General features: G+C 50.5%; 1 protein-coding gene across 1 annotated transcript; it reads right to left on the minus strand.

Annotated features, from left to right (window-relative positions):
* Positions 1-1,983: 1,983 nt before the first annotated feature.
* On the minus strand, positions 1,984-23,888 carry AXIN2 (axin 2). The gene is given in 11 exon segments (XM_065735411.1): positions 1,984-3,104; positions 7,058-7,225; positions 8,447-8,542; positions 9,114-9,344; positions 9,630-9,809; positions 9,930-10,426; positions 10,626-10,766; positions 12,705-12,807; positions 17,827-17,967; positions 22,995-23,523; positions 23,526-23,888. Coding segments are annotated over 11 exon segments (2,508 nt in total). The 5' UTR covers positions 23,821-23,888; the 3' UTR covers positions 1,984-2,977.
* Positions 23,889-24,172: the final 284 nt, after the last annotated feature.

Genomic DNA, 24,172 nt, shown 5'->3' on the forward strand with positions numbered 1-24,172 from the left:
ACCTTTGATGGTAGACTAAAAAAAGAGAGAGAGAGAGAAAAAAATCTTTCTTCCCTTATGTAGCTGAAGTCTCCCTACACCCATCCGTTATGTCCAGCTTATCAATTAAGATGATCCCCATGAACTTCAGATGGTTTTTAAAACAAGGCACCGTCCATTTAAATGTGTAAAACTGCCTGCAGCTCCCTTCAGCTGTGGGATTCAGTCCCGGGCTCTGTGTACTCGGTGTGAAGTGGAGCCCTTTGATAGAAGTTTTACTGATGTTTTAAATGAAGTCTTCTCATACACACAAAATAACCCAGATAATTTAAAACCTCACAGTAAAAACAGGGTGGAGGAGAAAGAAAAAAAAAAAGAGAAAAAGTAGTCGGTGCCATTGGTCTAGCAAAAGAAAAGAGGCTGGCTTTGGTTAGCAACATGACAGACTAAAAGCCTTTCCACAATTGCTTTCCCAGGGTTACTTGCTGGAGATGGGGAAGGTCTGGGCAACAGCTGGGAGACAAATCCTGCCCTGGTATGGGCAGCTTCCCTCAGCAACAAATTAAGGTCATTCATCTATAAAATAGGTTTTGTACCATGAGGACCAGTGAGGGGACGGGTGCACAGCTAGCAGCAGTGCCAGCTCTGGTGCCCACAGCTTGGAATCACAGAATCATTCAGGTTGGAAAAGACCTCCAAGGTTCCCAAGTCCAACCTCATCCCACCCCCACCGTGCCCACTGCCCACGTCCCTCAGTGCCACATCCCTACAGTTCAGGAACGCCTCCAGGATGAGGACTCCCCCACTCCCTGGGAAGCTGTGCTGGTGTCCAACGTCTTTTTCAGAGATTTTCCCAATGTCCAACCTGTCAGGCTGGGCCAGAGGAGCCAGGAGTAGTGGACAGGTGATGTGGGTGATCGAGGGAGACAAGCTGGCAGCCAGGAGCAGTCCCAGTGCAGTTGCACGTGGGCACAATGCTACACCATCCATCACCTCCATGCTTCAGGAAACCACACCTGGCTTCTGCGACCCAAGTCCTCATCCTCTGTCAGCCCTTTCTCCCCCACCAGCCGGGTTGAATTTGTGTCTCAGTTACCTGGGTGAGCTGTATGTCATTTAATTTTTGCCTTCCCTACCTGAACTAATGCTTTGAGATCCCAGCAGCAAGAGCTCCTGACCAGGCAGGGCAGGGACAGCAGGCAAGGTTGAGCTCAGGTAGTTTCCAGCTACTGCAGTGTGAGAAGGAACCTTCTCAGATGTCAGAGGTTGGAGGGGGGGAAAAGAAAAAGGCAGACAATATTAATTTGAAAAATATAAAATTTTAATAAAGGCTACATCTCTTAATTACAATAATTATTGTACCAAGTATTTTTTTTTTAAATGAAACTCTTTATAATGCATAATTTACAGTATAAGTAGAACAAAATGCCATGGCAAAAGTCATGAGTACAGGACTTGTAATAAAAGGCATAAAATATATTTATACATAAACCCCTTAAACAAACAAGGGAAAGCTTGAACCCTGAATATAGGGCGACGCATGGCCTAGTAACACCATGCAGGCACAGGTACTGTACTGATTAAATTCAAAAAACACTAGAGATAGTGTATTAATATCTTCACCATACATTTTCTACAATATATACAGACTTACATAAAGTAGCAATGGCAAACAGAATGCACAGATTAACTTAATCAACACAAAACCCAACTGTAGAAATGCAAGGTCTCGGGAAAGGGCCGCTCTGCAAAGTGCTGCAGGGAGCTCTGCTGACACCTCCCGTTGGCTCCAATGGTCACTGGGAGGGAAAGGAGGAAAAAAAAACCACCCAACCCCCCCGAGGTACAAACACACGCTCCACAACTGTCTGCAAATACACCCTATGGTAGATCCGTGTCCTTCAAATATCAGCAAGTTGTGCTAACACTGAAATAGAATGGCTAAACAACGAGCTATGTGGAATACAAGTGGGCTTTTAACCTGTTTTTCTTTTTGCTGTGCCCTTTTGGTGTGCTCTGTAGGACAAGGGGAACTGGATGGCTCCTATACAGCCCTCCTGCTCTCGGGTTTTCTCCAGCTCTCCTCGACCCACGCAGGCACTGAACGCCATGCTGCACCCTCAACCCTGACAGCAGCAAAGCAAAAACCTCACACCCCAGAAATCCATGGACGAAGTGGCAGGTTGGTGGTGCTGCTGTTATGTGGCAGCTAACGGACTGAACGCTTAAGACCTTTGTTTCAAATTAGAGCAGCATATGTTAAAATGCACTGGTCTGCAGGTGAGTGGCAGGACAGTATTTCAAATGTCGGGTTTTATTACTGTTATTACTTTAGAAAAGTTTTCTCTTCACTCGGAGAAATACTGGGCACGACGTCGCTCCTTCCCTCCTCCCCCTTCAAAAAGTAAAAATAAAAAATAAAAATAATAATAATAATAATTAAAAAAAAAAGTCATGAATACGCTCCTGGCCACACTTCCCCACTTCAGATAGTGGGACCAGTATAAAAAAATAAAATCCTCCTTCCTCCCATCACGCCACTTCCCAGCCCCTCTCTTCTCCATTGTTAAAGCAGCATATCCAAAAACTGGACTTAAGGGAAAACAGACTGTTCAATAAATATCAATAAGGATTACTGTTAAGGTAAGCTATACATAGTTTCTCTTAGTCCATAGATTTCAGATCCCCGGGAAATCATATATTATGTATGGAAGTCTCTCAAACACGGTCTGCATCTCCAATAGCCAACAGTGGTCATGTTTTTAATAAATAGTTCAGGGTTTTTATCATCTCAGTACCCAACTCATGAATAATAAATGCCATTTTTTTTTTCCTCTAAGGCTAATTCAGCAAAGCCTTCATAGACTTCACTTTTTTCTTCATTGGTTCAAAACTTTCCTTCAGAGCATTTTTTTTTCCTTGTCATCACTACTGTTGTGTGTCCAAAGACTTTTTTTTTTTTTCCTAGCTTAAATTTTCTCAAGAAACACAGATGCCATCAATCGATCCTTTCTACTTTCCCAAGAATCCTTCCTTCGTACATGGGCAGAATTGTTTCGTCTTCCCAGATCTCTTCAAACACCGCACCGCAGTCAAACTCGTCGCTGGCTTTTTTGAAGTAGTATCTGTGGTGAGGAGAATTAAAACACAGTTAAAAATCAAAAGGTACAGGAAAGGATGCTTTGGCAGTTCTTTAAACCACAACATTTCCAATCTCTTCCTCCTAGGACACTCCTCCAGGTCCCAGCGTGGCCAGGAAAAGCTTGGGGCTGGTTCCGTATGAAAGCACCTCCGGCTTCAGAGGGCTGTGCAGAGGGGATGGCAATGGGACAGTGATGGGGCAGAAGGAGCAGAGACAGCAGCTTCCGCAGCACTGTGAGTGCAACCGACACGCGTTGGCAGGGGATATCCTCAGCAGCAAAGAAAATTAGAAAGCGCGGTGATTTCTGCTCGAATACCTTATTTAAAGGAATAAATAAATACAATTTCAAAGCAAAGGGTTCTTAAGGTTCCCCTCTCTCCCCACCTTCTTTCTTTCATGTGTTTTCTTGTTTCAAAGCCGAGGCCCAACATTAAAATTAGCAACTGTTATTAAAAGGAGAGGCTTTTTAGGCATACAGATGGATTAAAGGAAAGCCTTCCCAGCTTCCTGCAAAGCAGAAGCTGAAACTCTGTGGTACTTCTACAGCAAAACTGTGAGCTTCCCATTAGAAGCAACAAAACACTTAATTTCCATCTCCATTTTAAATGACTGAAACTACTGTATTTGCTTTCTGACACTTCATAGCAGTCACATGCAAAGAGCAAGCCCCAGTCTAGCTTGCAAGATGTGACACTGGAAGGTCAAGTAGCAGTGTCCTGCATTCCTTCTCTTTTGCTCCGGGTCGTTAGATCACGAAGCCAGTGCTCCCAGAGACAAAAAGTAACCCCCACCCCTCCTGTGTTAAACAGTAAGGACCCCTCTATTATCCTGAATTAGACCGTTCAGCTTCTTGATTAAAGGTTCCTTTTATCCTGTTTCTAGCTTTCTTCCTTCTAAGGCTGCTTAATTGCATATGCAGAAATGAAGGGCTTCCATTCAGAGGGGTAGCATTTAGGGAGCCTGTCCGTCTGCTGCCGTGCACCTCCTTGGCCATGCCTGCTCCCTGGAAAAGGGCTTCAGCATCTCATCCCCAGAAATGGAAAATCCTCCATCAGAAGGATCAGGAAAAAAAGAAAAAGCCCCTCCCTCTTAGCCTGCAGCCAGCTGGGGCTGGCGGACGTTCGCTGGGTGGAAGAAGGGCTTTGCAAAAAAGATGAACTCAAGGCTCCCTTTAAAAGAAATGGAAGAACCAAGGCGTGCTCTCAGAATTTGGCTGTAAAATAGTGATGGTCGCATTGTTTCTAAAAATCACCAGCAGAGATGGCTTTCAAACCTGTCTATTTTTAGGATACGTTAAAACGGTTTTGGTAGGGGGGCTACAGGCTGACTTCTTGCTTCGAGAGCCTGAAGCAGCTCCATTTAGTCAAGGTACGTTTCGGGTTTACGTTAGTGAAGTCATTCCAAGCCAAACTGACACATGTTGTGTCTTTAATGGTTCAGCAAGGAAAACATCTGATGCGAGCTCCTCGCAGGCTGCAGTCGCTGGCGGCCATGGCACAGCTCCCACCCCGTTAAGGCTGCAGGTCAAGGCCACAATTCCCCAGGCCGGCGGGCTTGAAACAAAACCCAAAACAGCCAAAGTCTGAATGAATTACAAAGAACTTTCTCTTCCCTTTCCCCTTCCCTGCCCCTCCGCAGATAACAGCCGCTCATCCCAATAACTTCCTCCCCGAGCCCAAATGCTGGCTGTGTTTACAACATTTTTATTGGAGAAAACACACTGTGACCTTTTACATAATTACAACCTTATTTCACAGAAAAAAAGGGGGGGGGGGAAGAGGAGGCAAAGCAAAATCCTCCCCCACACCATCTTCAAACAAGGCGCTCGGCCCTTATTTGCTCAGAAATAGGCTTTCCATTGAAACATATTTTATGTGGCAAGCTTTGCTTTGCTTTTATTTTTTTTTTCCCTTCTTTTTGGACATCTGGTACCAATAGAGCCGAGCAGGCCTGGCGTTACTGCTCTGTTTTGAACCTCTGCCACGTTAAGATTACCCGACACCACCCAGTTTTTGTGTGTGTGTGGATGTTTGTTTTCTGTTAACGCCATCAGCGTTCAATCGCTGCTTAATTCCTTCATTTTTGGGGACTGGAGGGGCAAAGCAGTGAGCACTGCAGGGCTGCCCCACGGCCTGGCGTGCACAGGCCTCAGCGCAGGGAGGAGCAGGGCCCGAGGTACCCGCCTCACAAACTGATTCAATCAATAAAGAATTTGGAGAGTCGAACATTTATGCATGTCTTTGTGCATTAAATGAAAGGCAAAGGCTTCAAAGACATGCTTATTAAATGTGCCTTAAAAAGAAATCAATGCCAGATGTGACCAAAGCGGCCTAGTTAGTGCCTCCCGTAACACACACGCCACTCCGGGCACTGCAGCCCTCTTCCCTGAAGGTCACCCGCAGTTTCACTCAAAGTCCAGCCAAAAGTCAAAGCTTAGATCAAAATGATTCCCTGGAGGTACACACATTTGTGTAATTAGTTTCACCTTGTGTCTGTGCAAGATAAAATACTGGGCACGTACCCAAGTTCCTTTTATAAATTTAAGTATTGTCTTTACCCAGGTGTAAAGGGGTGAGATCTAAGCAAAACATTGTTTCATCCTTGTCAGTCACTTAAAAACATTTTCTAAAGTAATTACAGACTGACAAGGCACAAATAATTGCACCTGGAGGGGCTTTCAGGCCACAGAGGTTCCAGTATCCTACTCTAGCACTCAGTCATCACATAAAAATTGCCACAGAAAGCAAATATTTAAAAATAAATAAATAAATAAATAAATTTCTTTTTTTTTTTTTTTATGAGGGGGGAAGAACAGCAGCAAATCACAGTGAGGCTCAGGAAAACGGGCTGCAACTGCACTGTAGGGCTGCACCTGTGTTTGCAGTGTGAGAAAGTGCATGGTGGGCCAGCAGAGGCCCTTTTCAGCTTGCAGAGCAGAAAAATGGCACAAGGTTGAAAGTAACACCAGAAGCTCTCCTGGAGGGTATCCAGGTTGGGTGTACTTGCAGGTTGCTGCCATCTGATGGCAGCTGGGCGGGCTGCAAAGATGGTTTCTGGGCAGGACTGGCAGTATTTCAGCCCCAGCCCCACTGGGCAGCATCCAGAGACAGACCCTGGCTCAGCATCCCTCAGCCCGAGAGCTCCCTGGGGTGAGTTCTGATCCTCATAGGTGGAATTTCCAATGCTAGAGACAAGCCAGCCATGGTGCACCAGCTGGAAAGTCCTCTTAACAAAACAAAATGACCATTTGGAAGTTAAATGGGAGGCTGCCAGTTACAGGGCAGGCTGCCTGGCTCTTTGAAGAAGTGCCAAATTCAGTGCAAATGCAATCCTTCAAGCTGGACCTTTCCCCCCTGCTCAGCCTGAAGGAGAAGTGGCAGACAGATGATCCCACTCGCACCCGAATCCACTGGGAGAGTACAGCAAAAGCAGCCAACAAAGACATGGCCATGGGAACAGGAAGAGTGAGGAAGCAGCAAACTGGCTAAACTGGGCCCTGGCAACCAGACACACTGGGTTTGCTGGTGTTTGAGAAGGAACCCAGTATCACTGGTGGATTTTTCCCTACAAGGCAGTTTTTCTTTTTTCCCCCCTAACAAAGAGAAAAGGCTTTTGAAGAGCTGAAGCAAACTGGCCTACACCTCAGCTACATGCCCACTCCTATGCAGCATCCCAGCCTTGCACCTATCAGATTTCAGACAGCACTGTTCAAACAACTGCCAGGAGCTGGTGGGGCAGAGGTGGCACTGTGCCCACTGCTTTATCCCCACACTGCCCTTGGTTTGAGTGGGAAGAGATTGGGAACAGAAGAGCAACAGGCTCCGAAAGGTGATGTAAGTGTGTCTACTGTGGGTAGATCTGCAAAAATATCTGCTGATCTTTTTGTCTCATTTATTTCAGTGCACAGAACAACAAACAAATGGCAAAAATTCTTACCTGTAATTTCCCTTTTTGCTCAGCTGTTCTTTAAAGTGCCCAAGTGTCAGGCTCTGGGCCTTTAACATCCTCCTGTAGGGAATTTCTTCTCCGCAAAAAAAATAGGTGACAACCAATTCACTGGACTGAGAGGTGTGAACAACCGGGAGTTTCTTTGGCTCTTTGTGACTGTGAAACAAAAACAAAACACAACAGGCAAAAACTCTTATTTTTCCATCTGAGAAGAAGCAGTTTCAGTCCACACTCAGCCCACACAGGTCAGAAATACAGCAGGTGTGACCTGAAAGTCAGATACTTCTGCACTCGAGGTGAATTTGTCATGCTGCGTTTGCACAGCACTTAGCCCTGTGGGATGCTGGGCTCTGACAGCAGCTCCAGGTCGCTTTGATGGTGGAAATATCAGCATCACAAAGCACCCAGCCTCGGGGTGCATCTGGGCCGTGGAGGCTCAGCCCCATTTGGTGGGTGGAAGATGGGAGGGATGGAGGGGAGGAACTTGCTGGAACATCAGGCAGCAGGGCTGATGGCCAGATGAGCGTGCACAGGGCTCACCCTACTTCCCAGAGCAGAGCACTGTACATATCTGAATTGTATTAAAAAAATCGATCTGCCTTCATACAAAGCATCTGACATGCTTCCTCCTAGGGCACAGTGCTACCTGCAGCTAACAGAGCTGAATCCCAGCCAGCCCAGGCACCTGAGGAGCACAGGTGAGCTTATTTTCACCCAGGGGCAGCAAGGATAAAATCAACTGGATCTTGTCATTTGAAATAAGGAACACTTCTTAAGGAATAATTAAAACAACATTGCACAGCAAAATGGCAATGCTCTGGTGAATGCCATGCAGCTAAATCTACAACTGCTTCTGAGGCAACGTACACTTGGCATGTCAAAAGGTCACAAAGTGTTAGTCCACAGTAATTTAGTCTCCCTAATTTGTTCTAAGTCTTTGTAGAGTGGCTTCAGAAAAAAAGCTGCTAGCAAAGACAGCTGGTGGACTTAAGGTCAACCAATTAAAAATGAAAGGCTCTAGTCAGGTGGCTCAGTCTGGACTTCAAACATTACTCATTGCTTAAGATGAAGAGGGTAAGAAAGAAAACTTTAATTATTTAGGCCATTTTAGACCTCTCTGTAGCAGATTTCTTGTTAAAAGAACCATCCTGTAATTAGACTAATCCAATCTTTGTCCACTTTACAGGAATGCAAGTTAAAAAGAGCCAGAGACAAGATTTGAAAATGTTTTGTTCTTTCCTCGAGAAGAATGTTTGAAAGAGTGAACCTCAGATATAAAAATTTCCTGTTTTTTCAAAGCACAATCCACCTAATGAAAATATAATTATTCCTATACATGCACATTTCCCAATCCTCTTACATGCATGCAATACTCACTCTTCTGTCGTTAGACTTGCATTGCAAAAAGGGGTGTTTCCCCCCTGTACAGCAGCGGAGTGGTTTCGATCCCTCTGCTGATTTGAGGTTGAGCATCTGAAGTTGAACAGGAACACATGGGAGAAGGAAAAGAGAATAAATTTTTTCCTAAATTGTTCAAATCCCACCTTCCTAACTGAAATCTCATGTGGATTGTTAAGTTACTCTTTGCATCAACCTGCACACGTTGTAAACAATCAAAGGAAGAATTAAAAATGCTCTGGGCTAATGATGGTTCCATACCCAAATGAGTGATAACCAGCCCAGTTCTCCACTTGGTATGTACCTGGAGTCCATCCCAGAGGAAAAATGGGCAAACTACAGCCATCAAAAGAGTGGAAATAATAGTGTACGATTCGAACTATTTGTGCTGGCGTAGGGTGGGGTTGGAATAAGGAGGCTCATCCCTGGGGCTTGGCCAAGCTGTGCTGTCATGCAGCCCTACGGACCAACCCCTGTTCCTGACCTGGACCTCTACCTACAAAGGGGAGCAAGATGCCACCCATGCCTGCTGCATCCCTGCTAGCCCTCGGTGAAGAAGAACACCCAACACCCAGCAACCAGACCCACGCAGCACATCCCAGCACCGAGCCCAGACGGACCACCCCATCCCCCCCACTGCCCTTACCGTTGCTTCTGGGGCTTGGAGACTTCGGCGAGCCGGCGACACGCTTCCTCCAACTGGGCGAGGGTGTTGGGTGGGGTAAGCGGGGGCATGGCGGGGTCCTGGATGAAGGGGTGGGCAGGCTGTGCCCCACGCGGGTGGCTACCGGGCCCCCAGGGGTGGTGGCGGCCGGGGCGCTCGCTGGGGGCCCCCTTGGCGAAGTCGGAGCTGTAGGCCTTCTTTGTGCTTTGTGTGCTTGGGGAGGGGAGGAAGTCGGGTTAGAAAAGCTGGAAAATATGACTTTAATAGCAGCTCCTATTCTGCTCGCTCCCTTCTCAAAAGTCTGTCACAACATGAAAGGAGGTTTATTGCCAAAAACATGACATTTTTGTGGTTTTTCTGGTTCTGCGGAACAGCTTTTATATTAAACCCGAGGACCAAAGAGTCTCATTTGTTTTTAGCGATTGTAAAAATAGACAGCCCATGTAATATATAAATATTTACCGGGAGCGATACTGCTGTAGACAGCTGCGTATTTACCTATGGGGCTTGTGCTTATTTTGTCTCTCGCTCTCCAGCATCCACTGCCAGACGTTCTGTGCCCGGTCCGCCTCCCCGCCAGGGAGCTGCACCCCGCTGGGGCCGGGCAGCCCCCCGTCCCCGGGCAGCAGGGCGATGCTCTCCACTCCTCGGCCTGGCCTCTTGCTCAGCGTGCCTGTCCTGCTGATGGCGACAAGGGGACAGAGCCCACCGTTAGCCCCACCACCCAGCCTCACACGGCCCCATCGCAGCGAGCTGGTGGGTTCGGGTGGGTGCGATGGGGAAAGGCTCGCAGCTTACCCAAAGGGCTCCAGTGGAGGGAGAGGGGGGTCAGCGCCTTTCGGGTGGCCCTTGCATTTGGAGAAGCAGTAGTAGTCGCTGCCTGCCGGGCAGCAGCACTGCACCCGCTGCGCTGCTTCCGCCTCGATCTGCTCCTTCGTCTTGGGCACGGCGTGATGGTGGATGTAGTGGTGGTGGACGTGCTTGGTGGTCTGCTTGGTGATAAATCCCTTACCCAGGAGGGTGCAGGCGGCTGGTGAGGCAGTGCTGGGCTGCAGCTTCCCACCCAGCAGGTGGTCAGGGGAGCGGGCGCGGGGGCTGTGCCGGCCCATGCCGGGCGACTGGCAGCCGGGGGTCTTCAGCACGCGGGAGAGGTGCTCATCCAGGATGGCCTGGGGGTCTTCCTCGTAGCTGCCAGATGGCAGGAGTGAGAGTGGGTGCTGCGGGTGCTGGGGGTTCACCATCTCCCGCCCGCTCTGCAGGCTGGTGAGGAGCTCCGAGCTTTCCTTCTCCTCATCCTGGAAGGAAAACGTGGGTAAGAAATAAACGGGGAAGTAGGTGAGGGTGTGCCTCCCACGGCTCACCCAGCACAGGAGCCACGATCCTCCCTGTACCCTTAGCCCTCAGCATGGGCAGCATGCAGCCCCTGTGCCCCCCCCCCCAGCCCAGCAGCACGCAGCAAGCTCTGCCCAGCCCCGGCAGGGCTAATCCTCCTACCTCCTTGATTTGCTGCAGCCTCTCCTCCAGACTGTCCATGGTTTCTTGCTCCTGCTTCAGCTTCTCCAGCCGGGAAATGAGCTCCGCAGCAAAGGCAGCCGGCTCCACCGGGGTCATCTCCTTGGGAAGGCGGTGTGTCCTCTACAAGGAGCAGGGACAGAAGGCACAAGGCATGTTTAGCAGGCAGTGCAGGGCACTTAGCCGGAGCGGCATCGCCGGCCCCGCTACGCTTGTTGTGTCTCCATGTTTGGATGAAAAGACGACCGCAACTAGGCATGGTCTGCTCTGGATTTTTATGAGCTAGTGCTGTGGCCTCATGGAGTGACATCCTCCCCACCAGCGTTTGCCTTCGGCAGGAGCAGTTGGTCGCACTCTGAGGAACCCCGCTTGTTCTCTCTGTAGTACAACCAGCCCATCAGTAGCTACTCTGAAGTAGAAAATCTTCAAAGACTGTTGTCAAACATCAAAAAAGAAAAAAAAAAAAAAAAAGAAAGAAAGAAAGAAAAAAAAAACCTCTGAGGTGGGAGGGAGAGAGACTTTAACTCAAGGAATAAAGTGAGTATAAACAGAAAGGAGTTGGAAATTAAAAAAAATAAGATGGGGGAGAAAAAGGGAAAGAAAAAAAAAAAAAAGTCAAACGGTTGCAGATCAGAGAAGTGCTGGTAATTTATTTCCTGGCTACACACTGGGCACCTTTGAGGTAGTGTTGTCTCAACAGTGTCCTAGATCTCTTCCCCCCCCTCTCCATCTCTTTGTACAGAAAATGAAGAAAGCTGCTGCAGGCTAGCGGTGCTACACTGCTGAGCTTGGCTGCCTCAAGCAGATCTATCAAGGGAAAAAGGGAACATCTCCAAATCAAGTGCAGAATATAAAAAGGCAAAACGAGAATTTCTGCCAAAAGAAGCAAACATGGCAGACAAACGGGGATGGGGGGGTGAAGGGTGAAGAAAAAAAAAGGCAGAGACAAATCACCCACCTGACTCTGCCCTCCTTCATGCCACCCCCATGCAACCCCACTCCACTCCCTCTCACCCCCACTTTCACTCTCACTCTCACTCTTCCCCCCCCCTTTTTTTTTTCTGAAAGCAGAAAGCTGAACTGCCAACTCTTTCACATCCCAACCACCAGATGAGGTGGGGCCTCTCTCCGGCAACCACTTAGCTCCAGAAATGATGTGAGGGTAGAAAAAGGCCACTCTGCTGGAAATTGTCACTCTTACACAAGCTGGCTCTATTCAGTCCCTGATCAAAGCACTGCCTTACAGAGAAAGTCGATTTGCACGCCCTGGGACAAAATAATCTAATTTACAAGCTCAGGCTATAGAACTTTCTTTATGGAGGAAGGGAAAAAAAAATACCAAAAAGAAAAACCACATAAACCAGCCCCCCCTCCACCAGTAACATCATCTATGATTTCTTGCTGCTTAAGACAGCAGAAAGAGGAATTTTAGCATATTAATCTCAAGACAAGATGAGTTTATACTTGTCTGTGTAAACAGTTTATTCGTTGCAGGAATCAGGAGCCTGCAAGTCAACAGAATTAGCAAGTAGCGAGTTAATTTCTGAGAGCAAGGCTACTCCACAAACTGGATCCCCTCAAAGTAAAGCAGCAAAAGTTCTCAAGACACGTATTTGCTGCTAATGTTTCTCTTTTGAGAGAGCCTGCTTTCTGCCAGCTTACAATGGCTGGGCTTTGAAGGCTGAGGGTAATAACGTGCATGAGGCGAAGCTGCTCTGTGAGGCACAGAGGTGCCAAGGCGGTGCCTGGCTGCTGCACCTGCAGCCAAGGAAGGCTCTGCTGGACCTAACCCGAGCATCCCTGCTTGAATTAAACCAGGATGCCATATCTAGGATCATCAATGAGCCCTAATTAGCACTTGGCTTTCAAGGAAGGACCAGACATGACTATATGGGTTTCTGCAAGGATGCTCAGAGCACGTGGCTCCCACTTGGCACCCAGCAGCATCTGTTTGGGAAAGCTCAGGCACTGTGTAAGGATGGAATTGCTTCTCCTCCCCCACTCCATCCCCTCAGGTGTCCTGACCCCAACCCAGACCCTGCAGCTCACACCTGAACTTACCGGAAAATGAGGTAGAGAAACTTGACCGTTGGCCTTAACGCTGCGATGCATTTCCCTCTGGAGCTGCTTCTTGCTCCCAATTCTGTACGGGGGGATCCCATCTCTGCACATGGAAAAGAGGTCACTGTCAGTTACGGCTCACCATCCAGAGGTAGGCTCAGATCAGCCACGGCTCCACACAGCCACTCCATGCCCTAACCAAACCAGTTCTACACCACCTCCAAAATAACCCTGGCATGCTGCAGGCCCACGTTCTCAGACATCCTGAGTGCTCTGAATGTCACCTGGAGCCAGGATAAGCCTCCGACATCTGGCGGCTTGGGAGGGGCCCATCACCATCCACATGGACAGGCAGTCATTAAGCAAAGGCCAAAACGCAAGCTGAAGGCAACTCCATGTGAAAAGACACCCAAAAGATCCCATTACCTTTACTACTGGGACACCTTACAGAGAGGCCCTTCCACTGACAGCTTTCTGCTTTTGCCCTTTGGCTTCATTGCACTTTTCGCCACCAATTTAAGCTCTCTGAGATCACAACTTTCTTCCAGCTCTGAAATACCCTAGGTTACGTTGCCACTTATGGGAGTCAGCGAGGAAGAAGGTGATGACAGATGGCCACCAAAAGGCTGCTCCCCACCCCTAGGGCCCTATTTGAGCTCTGACATGACTCTCCTGCCCTGAGGGTGGGTACTGTGAGGGGCCAGCAAGTGTGAGCCTCCCCCTTCAGGCATGATGCTGCTCCTGTTGGCCACGCCAGCCCCTTGCCAGGAAGCCAAGAGAAGAGACCTGGTGACAACAGCACCCTGAATGGCCAGCTCAAGACTACGTGGGGTGTTCTCACCCGGCCACGCAAAAAAAAATACCTCAGTTGGGATAAAAGGACCTTCCATAGAGAATGGGGCCAACTGGAAGAGCATGCCTGGAAGCCCATTCAGGACTGATTCCACCCCTTCTCTCAGACTTGCTGAGAAACTCTGATCTCTGGTCCGGTCCCTTTCCATCCCTCTGCCCCCACACCTTGCTCATCTCCCAAGCAGAAAAAATAGCTCCAAGAAAGCTAAGGTGGCACAGTGTCACCCACATCACCTCCTGCTTGCAGTTAGAAGCATACTGCTTCAGGCCTCTGGGAAGAGCAGAGCCATACTTTCAGTCACTGTTAATAAGAAGTGACAGTTCTAATGAGCAAAACCAAGCTGCAAAACCCACAGTGATAGAGCAGAGCAATTTCATCCCCATAAACTTGGAAAAATATTGATAATGACAGAGAGCGTGCTGGGACTGTAACAGTCCCTAATGCCTCAAGGTGACTGTCAACCTCTTCCAGATGCAGCCCATGGATGTGATGACATACAGGTGCTCACTGTCCCCAGTGCACAACACAGGGCTGCTTTGTGGGGAAGCAGTGAGCCATGGCCACCACTGGAGGCCCTCGAGTGTCCCTGCTCCTGAAGGACACCTGAAGTACCTGCATGAGGCTTGGGGAAGGACTGGGAGAGCAAATCTCAAGCAAAGGCCGAACCACCTGCACCTTCAGAGAGACATCTGCTCACTGCAGCTTACTGAGATAAGGGTCTCTAAGGGAAGAGCTTCAATTTACGGAGTAACAAATGGAACAGAAGAATGCCAGCGTGCACACAAGCCATGCATCCATATGTAAAGGCCAAATCCTGTTAACAGTCAATGGAAGAGGAGGGGTCCTCTACCAGCAGCAGTCCAAGAGGGCACATGGGGAAGAGCAGGAGGGCACCCAAGGACACGATCAGGAGATGTGGGGAGCTCCCACCTGGCTCCAGCCTGCAAGAGACATGCTGTCTCCCCAGCCTATCGCTGCAACCACCAGCTGTCCCTGTAGGGCATCCCCATGCTGCAGGACCATCTCTGCCCAACGGGATGCGCTGGGAAAAGCAACAGGAGCAAGAGACTTATGCTGTCCTCGCAGCCAAGCCAGGCAAACTGACTTGAAAAGGAAGAGGAAAAGCAATGTTCTGCTGAAGCTGACTCAGGAGCATGGCTTCTCTCTTAAGATCTGCCCTTGTTCAGGTCGCTACGAAAGACACTCTTTCACCTGAACCCCCTTTGGTTGCAGAGCCCAGATCAACCCTCCTGCTCCCTGCTTCTACAGCCCTGCCTCATCGGGAGAGTTTTACAACTTGTAATGAAGTGCAGAATTAAAGAAAAAGAAAAAAGCTACTTCACTGTGATGAGAAGGCAGCAGTGCAACTCAGGAAAGCCAGCCTGGAGAATGAGGGGCACTTTTATAGCCAGTGTGACTGGGGGAGAATGGACAATGGTGGGAGAGAAGGGAGGAAGAGCTGAACAAAGCATGGTCACCCCCTGCAGCAGGGACAGATGGATGGAGCTGGAGCCAGGCTCAGTACAGCAGGACATACTGTGGGGTACAAAACCCTGACGGCTGAAAGAGACCCCAACCATGATGAGGAGAAAGAGCCTTTAAAATGAAAACACTGTGCTTGGCCAGAGGTTTCTGCACAGAGCACAGGCTTAGGGTTAACCCGAGCGAGTAAGTGCTCCCCTCAGTGCAACCTCTCCCCACACCCCAGCAGCAAACTTCTGCACTCATTCTCTTGGCCACTAAAAGCTGTGGGCTGAAGAGCTGCAGGGTTTAGGCACTAAATAGTAGAGTTTAATTACAAACATCTCAGCTAACCAGGCTGGGCCTAGGCCAATCTGTTTCTGGGGGAAACACTAGTTTGAAGTCTTCCACTCAGTCAGCTGCCATTTAAGCTGAGCCAATTATCTTAGCCTTTTGACTCAGATGTGCCTGACCTAACCTGAATGTAGTTTTACTGCTGCTTTGAAATATCAGACTCATGCGCATATGCATTCACTCCCATCTTCATTTGGCAACGGCTCTGAAACAAGCCTCTGATCTTGCCAACATCAAAAGCCTGGTTTGTAAGATAAGGTAATATTTGAAGTTTGCTCAGCAGCATTCCCCTGTGTCCAAAGTAAATCCATAAATAAGATATAAGCAAATAAAAAAAAAATCCCCTTTCCTCTCCCCCCCCCCACCAATCAAGAAATGGAAATAGAAATTTGCATGATGCTTTGTGGCCATTACAAAACACACACACACGGGCTGATCCCTGACACCCAGCACACAACAGCAAGGCCTCCCTCCTGTGTGCTGCTGGGAGACGTTCCCCAGTCCGGCGCAGTTCAGGTTGAGATTTATTCTGTAAAACCTGACTTCTGCTGCAACGTCTGACAGACTTTTCCAGAACGAGTCTTTCCTCTTCGCCTGATACCAACATGAGCCGAAAAGAACTCATCTGCATTCACGCTGACGACACAGAACAAAACCAGGGCCCCCGCCGAGGAGCAGCACAGCTCCCAGCACAGCTCTGCACCGCGGGGCTCTGCCGGGGCCAGGTGTGGGACGGGCTCACCCCCACGCTCCTCCTGCCATCCCAGCAGTGGCCAACTCTCCCTAAAGGGTCTCGTACATCACCCTTCGCTTCAGCTGTCCCTCTCCGAGTGCCAGCTCACCTCTCCCACCTCCAGCACGGCGGCGTGGCCGTCCCTGGCTGGAGCAGCTCAGTGGGACGTGCACACTGAGCCCCACGTCCTGCCCCCAGCCGCCCCCCAACCTGGAGCTGCGGGCAGTTTAATCAGCCAAGCTTCCCCAAACTCTCACAGCCTGCACGGGCCATTGTTATGGCAGGAAAAAACAGGCAGGCTCCTTTCATGCGCTGCTTTATGGGGAGCTCCTATTCACTTGTTCAAGGAAATTTCAAAGCGGGCTGCTACCCTCTTATCCCCGCTAAGCTCCCCTGGACTAACAATGGGCTGAAAGCGATTCAGTTAAGCCTTTCATCCACCATGCACTTTATTTCTCACTCAGTGCTCTCATCTGTATAAGGCCTACAATTGGCATTGCTGTGAAGAGAGGGTATAATCCTAGCCCTGTGAATCCCAAGTGACCCTACACTGGTCCAGAAATGACTAACCCAATGAATGCTCTGTTGACACATGATCACATACAACCAGAGCCAGTAAGAAGAAATAAAGAAGTCACCCTATGATTCAGCTCTTTTATTTAATGCCAATATTGTTCAATAAGGGAATCTGGTGGGACAACAAACTATTTTTTTCCATAATATCAGTTCAAAACACACTTGTGCATTAAAAAAAAAAAGCAACAAACTTTAAAAAAAAAAAGCTTTTGTTTATGCATCAAGGATTTTTGGTAAATCCTGTTTTCCATTGTGCATCATCATGCTGCACTGCTGGCTAAAATGAGAACAGCATGCAAATCTCCCTGAGGAGCACACAGGAGTCACTGCCACATCCGATAGGCGCAGGGGAAGGTTCAGTCCCGGGATGCAGACCTGGAACACAGCACTGTTATCTGACAGGCTGTGCTTCTGGAGCACTGGTACTTAAGTGAAGATCACGGAGCACAAAGGGAAACATCTGCCTTCCATTCAGTTGAAGAAAGTGGTTCTTAAGAGCACTACGAGTCCAACTCAATCCCCTACCCCCAAAGTACCATTTCTCTTCTGCTGGGGAAGGGAAACTGTGGAAGAACACTCAAACTCTGCGCACTGCGCAGTGGTGAGGAGGAAAGAAACAGATCCTGCCACAAAACCATCTCCTCCCTGGGCTCCTAACATACTCAGACCTGATCCAGGCAGCTCCATTCAAAAGGCTCTTTGAAGGCTGCCCCAGCCACACCAGCTGAGCAGCTATTTGCCCCTTCAGGTCACTGGCCCTATTAACGTACGTTCTGACATTAGCGATGAACCTTAATTACAGAAAGTGCTTCCTACAGGAAGTAATCTCCTCCTCTTTGATGACTGATAACTAGTTAAGGAAACCTGGCCTTAAGACAAAAGGCACAGGGAGATTGCTCCTTGGGTTAGTCAGGCAGTACTATTAGCATAGGGAAAACCACGTTTGCTCAGCTGCAAAGTGCCAACAGAGGGGTTCATCACCTCCTTCCATCCGATACCTACAGCAACAGCATAAAGAACAGCCACCAGGCCTGGCTGCTCACTCCTCTGGGTTTGGCTGGGCCCACAACCACCTGCAGTGCATCAGTACTGCCCATCTGGAGATGGCACACCCTAAAAGGACCCGGCCAGCATGGGGTACTTACACGCTGCTGTCTGTCATTGACATGGAGTCATCCGTCAGGGCATCACTGGATATTTCACTATCGTTTGCGCTGGTTGCTGGGGCAAAGACATAGCCAGAACTCACGTGGTAGGGGTTAATGGGATCATTCCTCTTGAAGGACCTAGAAACGAGCAAACAGGAAGCCAGTTAGCAGCCAGGTTTGGGCTGGAGGACAGCACGTGAGCTTAACGGTAGCACTCTCCATGTGGGAACCCAGTACTCCCCTGGAGAAGCACCAGCCACGTTGTGCTCACACCAGCTCCCTGCCCAGCAGCGAGGCCACGAGCAGGACACGCTGCCTAAAAGCACCCACAGCCCAGAGTTAAAAGACATGGCTATTGGCACTGGACACACAGCTCAGAAAACCCCAGGAGGTGCCCCCAGGGGGTTCTGATACCTTTAAAACTTTGGTCCTAAGAGCCTGGTGCTGCACTGCTGAGGCCGGCAGGAGCAATGCCACCAGCAAAGCACTGGATTGAGAAGTGCATAGCGAGTCCTGCTGAGGACCAGCTCACAAATGCTTAAACCTCCCCCGAAGATGGGAGACACAGCCCCTCAGGGAGAAGTTATGGTATCTGTGTATCTGAAACGAGAGAACTGCCAGGAGCTGCTAAGCAGGACCCCTGTGCATCACAGCTGCAAGCTGCTGTCCCAGGCCTCCCAAAGAGAAATGCCATCTTCCCCACACCACAGAGGGCCATTTTTAGGGTGAACCTCCTCGCTGAACTGCTTGGGATTTCTCGTACCTAGGGCTGGGTGAGGTGGGAGGAAGGCATAGGGGCAGGAGCAGCTGCAAGGTGGCACCTGGAAGGGAACAGCTTCACCTGGAGAGGCAATCCCAGAGCCAGGCTGGGATGGCTGAGCCCAGCACCATAACCCACCCGTGAGCAGTGCCAGGAGCCACGAAGGGGTCACCGTGCAGGGAACCTACAACTGAGCCGGGATCAATCCCCGTATCTTGGCAGGCGATAAGGGGATTATGCAGGGAGGTTTTAAAGCTGCATGTTAAGGTGCACATTTTGTTCCCCTGAGAGGGAAGATGGGGTTGTTAAGCTTCTGCGTTTGTATATCAAAGCAAAGGGCCTTGTCATCTGATAAGGACTGCTGATTTTAATAATTAGGGCCACTTATCCAGGACTTGGGGGCCTAAGGAATGTGCCAGCAGGCTCGGCAGGTTTTTTAATGGGCTTTCAAGCTCCCCACCCCCACGGCAGGGCTGGAGGGGAGCGGGGGGGATGCAACAGAGCGGCCCTAATAGGGGGCAGCAGCTGCCCCACTGCAGTGCACCCCTCCCTTGCAGCGTGGGGAAACGGGGACTTTTACAGTGCCTGGGAAGAAAAAAAACAAGGTGAATAAAAAGTTAAAAGGAAAAAAAGGAAAAAGAAAAAAAAGAAGGAAAAGAAAAAAAAGAGGGGGAGAAGCTGGGCCTCTCTGGTATGAGGTGTGGGGCTGGGGCTGCTGCAGGTACTCAGCCCAGCCAGGGCTGCATTCCTTTCCAGGGGAGGCCAAGGCACTGCTGATGGGGAGATCAAGATGTTAAAAAACATATAGCTGCAAAAAAATGAGATAGTGAGGAATGCCACAGGAAAGAAGTTAAATCTTCAAAGATAAATTAATTCCACATGTGGGTGAAAGCTCAGTTATCCCACTACTACTACAGAAGAGCTCTCTAAACGCATGCAGCCTTCTGCTGTGATTCAGAGGGATGTGAAGTCCCTGTGACACTGCGTGGGTCCTTGGTGGGCTTCCAGGGGATTGTGCAAGGGACACAGCTCTTTCCTAACTTGGATTTGAAACCACTGCATGTCTTGAGAGCACACACCAGGACCACAGGGCTCAGCAGAGCGGGATGCTCCAGGATCCTGGATTGGGATGCTCCTCAGGGAGTCTGGAATGGGATACACTGGGGTCTGAGAGCAGCCCCTCCCCAGCTGCTCCAGGAGGGCCACGTTCCCATGCTCTCCCAACACACTGCAGGAGAAGCTGCGCTGGGGGTGGAGGCAGCGGCTGCGTATGAACACAGCGCAGGGAGAGGAGGTGTGTCCAAACAGTGTTTGGAAATATATAATTAGAGAAAGTGGCCAGAACTCACTCCTCTTCCCCATCAGCGTTGGCCTGCAGCACTGTTTCCCCTACCAAAACCTCACTGACAAAAAGCCCCTGAAATTCACCTATCCCACTGCCTGCGGGGGCCACAACTGCCACGAGTGGTGGGCTCTGCTGCACCCCCAGCTCCACGTGCAGCACTGCAGCTGTCAGGCAGCAGTTGCTCTGGAGCTTCGAGGACAGCATCTGATGTATCTCAGGCTATTCTTATCCGGATGTAGTGACACACTGTGTGCAGCTCTCCCTGTGCCACATTAGGTCACAGGTCTATCAGAGCTCAGAGCCATTATGATTCCAGGGGCTCTTGGTTGCATCCCCTACTATGAAAGGGCCATTTCAAGTGTGTGTTTTTTATTGCCAAGCTCTGCTTCTTCAAATAAGAGCACTCCAGCACTTCAAACCTCAGATGTATGCAGAAAGAAACCCACCAGGAGCATTCTGAGGCAGAACTGAGCCTCATTAAGTACTTTCTTGGGACAAACATCATAGGGCGCTCACAAGTTTCAAGGCAAAAAGAAAAATGGGGGGGGGAGGGAGAAGGGTTAAAAAAAAAGCATATTTTAAGAAAACTACGTTAATCACGGCTTCCATGCTCTAATTGTAGAACAGCGCTCCGAGCATAGCTTTACAATGGCATCATTTACTTTGATAATTGAAGCCAAACTCCGTTCCAATAACTTCGCACACAGCAGCCCCACCGGCGCAGCCTTCAAAGGGCAGGAAGCCTCAGAGCCAGCGCCGATGGGCGTGGGGATAATGGGAGGCAGATGAGCCCACCCTGCTCCCACCACCACAGCAGTGGCACTGCCATGGCAGGAGAGGAGAGCAGCACGCACGGAGCCGTGTGCGATACACCCAGAAGGGCGTATAAATCATCGCTGGGATTCCTGGATGGTGGGGCCAGGTCAGCACGCTCTGCGGTGTCAACCACACGGCAACACGGTGTGTCTGTGGGTAAGGGGCAGGGGGCTGTGCTGAATGTGTTTCCTGAAGGAGGGCTTCACAGAGATAACCCTCCTGCCCAGTGACATGCTCCCTGCAGCGTGTCACGGCTGTGACCCCGTGCCTTGCCATTTCCAGGTGTCTCCCGGCCCCAAATCCTGGATTGGGTGCACTCAGCCCCACTGGAGCAAGTGGGAAGAGCCTGAAGAGTGCTTCCAAACCATAGCACGCTGCATCGAGAGCAGGAATTCTTTGATTCCATTGCACGTATGAGGAGGGAGGTGTGGTTTGGCCACTCACCAGGAAAGACTTTGCAGGAGCTTCAGCTCCAATCCTGAGCGCCTTCCTAAATGCTGAGTGATGAGAGATAACCCATCTACATGCTCCCAAAACACACACACACAAGTGGCTCTGGAGCTCAGGGAGGGACAGAGAAGCATCCCAGCTTGACCTCCATCCATCTGCAATGAGATCTCTTGGCCCCATGGAGAGCAAAAACTCCTGGAAATTCAACAGGAGGTGATCAAAGCACAGCACACCACCTAATGTCCTAGGAAGGCAACTCTGATACACGAGGAGCAACCTGCATTCATCCCAGGACCAACAAAAAGAAGGAAAAAAAAAGCTCACAGAGCTAATCAGGGAAGCAGCCACAGCTGCATGAGAGCTCACACAGACCTGGAGCATGTGGGCTTCAGCAGGGCCTGCAGCTCTGGTGGGACACCACACCAAGCCCCCCCAACCCCAAACACCAACAAAGCCTGAAAGATGAAAGCACCCAACATCCTCTCCTGGAAAGCAAGCGGAGGGCAGCAGGTCACAGCAGGCTCCAGAGAACAGCAGATGCTCACACAGCAACACTGAGGCACGAGATGAGGAGCTCCAAACCCCAAGTCCAGCACACCACAGCTGCCAACCACAGCTTCCACCCCAAGCAGCCTCCCAGCAGAACCACAGCGGGATGAGACGCGTCCCCACCATCCTGCACCGCTCTGATGGCCATCACCTCTCCTCCGCCTCCAGCAGGGGCACAGATACCGAACCCAAGCTCGTCGCCCACGGCGGGCAGGGGGCTCAGCCCCACGGCGTGCAGCTTTGCACTGGGCAGGAGGAGCGCTCCCTCCCCGCTGAGCTGCCGCTCCCTTTGATGTCCGTGAATCACAGACACACGCACTCCAAATTCCCCTCACCGAGATGTCAGGCACTTACCAGAGCTAAACCCAAACTCCCCGTCCCGCAGACAGGAGCGCACATCTGCCAGCAGAGCCCTCTCCTCTCAACCCTGATTCAACAAGCCACACTTATGGCAAGGGTGGGGAGAGGAAAGAATACATTTTCAGGGATTATACAACTCATCATTCGCTCATCAGAGCCTCCTTCCCATCCCCCTTTGCTCGCAGAGGGCTGTCTCTCTCCTCATCATCACCAACACACCAGAGGGGTCGGTGGCAGAGTGCCCCTTACCAAGGGCTCTGCCACCCCCAGCACAGGCCACGTCCCCTCCAGTGCCATCAGCCACAGACCGGAGCACCGGGCAGGGCAGCACCCAGGCGCTCTATTCCCCTACACCTGGGCTGCCCCCTATGACCTTAACTACTCCGTTTTAAGTATCCCTCCGTACACGCTGGCCCAAAGCCATCCCAAAGGGCTCTGACACGACGCCAACCGCGACGCAACGAGAGAGGCTCCGTATGGCACCAAGAGCCAGAACAAAAAGCTTTCCCGCGAGTTGCACAGTTGGATGCAACGATGCGCGCGCGTTTCCCGCCCCGTGAGCGCACAATCGCTTCCACATCACCAGCAGAGCTCAGCCCTGGCTGACGGGGAAGCCGGGCAGCTGGCGGGTTACATTATTCATGCACCTCTGTGATCCTCTCCACTGCCGCGCTTAATAGGTTTGAAAGTCGAACCAATAATTAACGCGTGTCCGGAGGACATAGTTGCTATGAAGTTTTTGATCTATAAGAACCGAGGAGCACAGCCTCTTGTTATCCCACTGCAGAGGGAGCACAAAAACAACCAGCCAACGCTCCCAAATCCATCCCCCCCCCACGCACAGCCCCGGGGTCCCGGCAGAGCCCCGGTCCGGGCTGCCCCTACCTGTAGCCGTTCTCCAGCGTCTCGGTGGCTCTGACGCTCGCTGTAACCCTCAGCGTTTTGCTGGACAGCCCAACCACCGAAGGCAGCACTTTGCTTTTGAAGTCGGCGCAGCTCCATTCCTCCTCTTCGTTCAAGGTCGGCAGATAGCCACAGACAACTTTTAAGCTCCCCAGCCCGTTGCTGCTCATGTAAGCAGGGTTCTCTCCTCCGCTCCGTACGTATTCGAGGTATATATCAGAAGTTAAAAACATCTGGTACGCATTTTCCTCCATCACAGTCTGGATCTCAGTCTGTGCCTGATCAAACATGATGGAATCTATCTGCTGCTTCTTGATGCTATCCCTTATGTAGGTCTTGGTAGCAGGCTTGAGCTGCTTGGAGACGATGCTGTTGTTCTCAATGTACCTTTTGTAGATAGCTTTGGCTACTCTTGAAGTTTTGGTATCCTTAAGGTCCATCTGCCTGAAGCCGTTGCAGGCAAACCAGAAGTCTAAGGTATCCACGCATTTTTCCCTTTCCAAGAAGGTCGAAAGAGATAGGCACCATCTTGATCTCCCAACAACGAGTGCAGGGATTTGGTCCAGCGGGCCAGCGGGGAATCGGGGGACGCGCTGCCCTCCGGCTCCCCCAGCCCGTTCTCATTCCTCCGCGGGGCAGCGGGCACCGGCATGGCCTTGAAGCTTTGGCTTTTGGCGAGAAAGGAGCTGGGGGGCTGCGGGCATGGCGGTGCCTCTCCCTCCTCCCCCGGTACCGGGGGTCGGGGCGCGTCCTCCCTGAAGCTGCTGCCGGGGTCCGGGAGGTGGGCGAGGAGCACGGCGCTGCTCATGGCTCCGGAGCGGGGCTGCGGGAGGCTCCGGGAGCTGCGTGCCGCTCGCTCGAGTCAGCGGGGGATCCTGGGAGGCTCCTCTCTGGGAAAGGGGGGGGAGAAAAAAAAAAAAAGGGAAAAAAAAAAAAAAGGGGGAGGAGGGGGGTTGGTGGGAGGGGTGGGAGGGGTGGGGGGCGGGGGGGGGGGAAGAGAAAAAAGGAGTATTGATCTAATCAAAACCAGATCCTCCCGACATCAAAGGCAAAAAGTAAACAGGCTTTTCAACTCTTCGCATTCACGAAAAAAAAAAAAAAAGGAAAGAGAAAGGGAAGGGCAGGGAAGGAAGGGAAGGGAAGGGAAGGAGGGCAGCGCG

This window comes from Cyrtonyx montezumae, unplaced genomic scaffold (genome assembly GCF_038088225.1).
Source record: "Cyrtonyx montezumae isolate F1298 unplaced genomic scaffold, pur_monq_1.0 scaffold_19, whole genome shotgun sequence".
NCBI classification, from domain to species: Eukaryota; Metazoa; Chordata; class Aves; order Galliformes; family Odontophoridae; genus Cyrtonyx; species Cyrtonyx montezumae.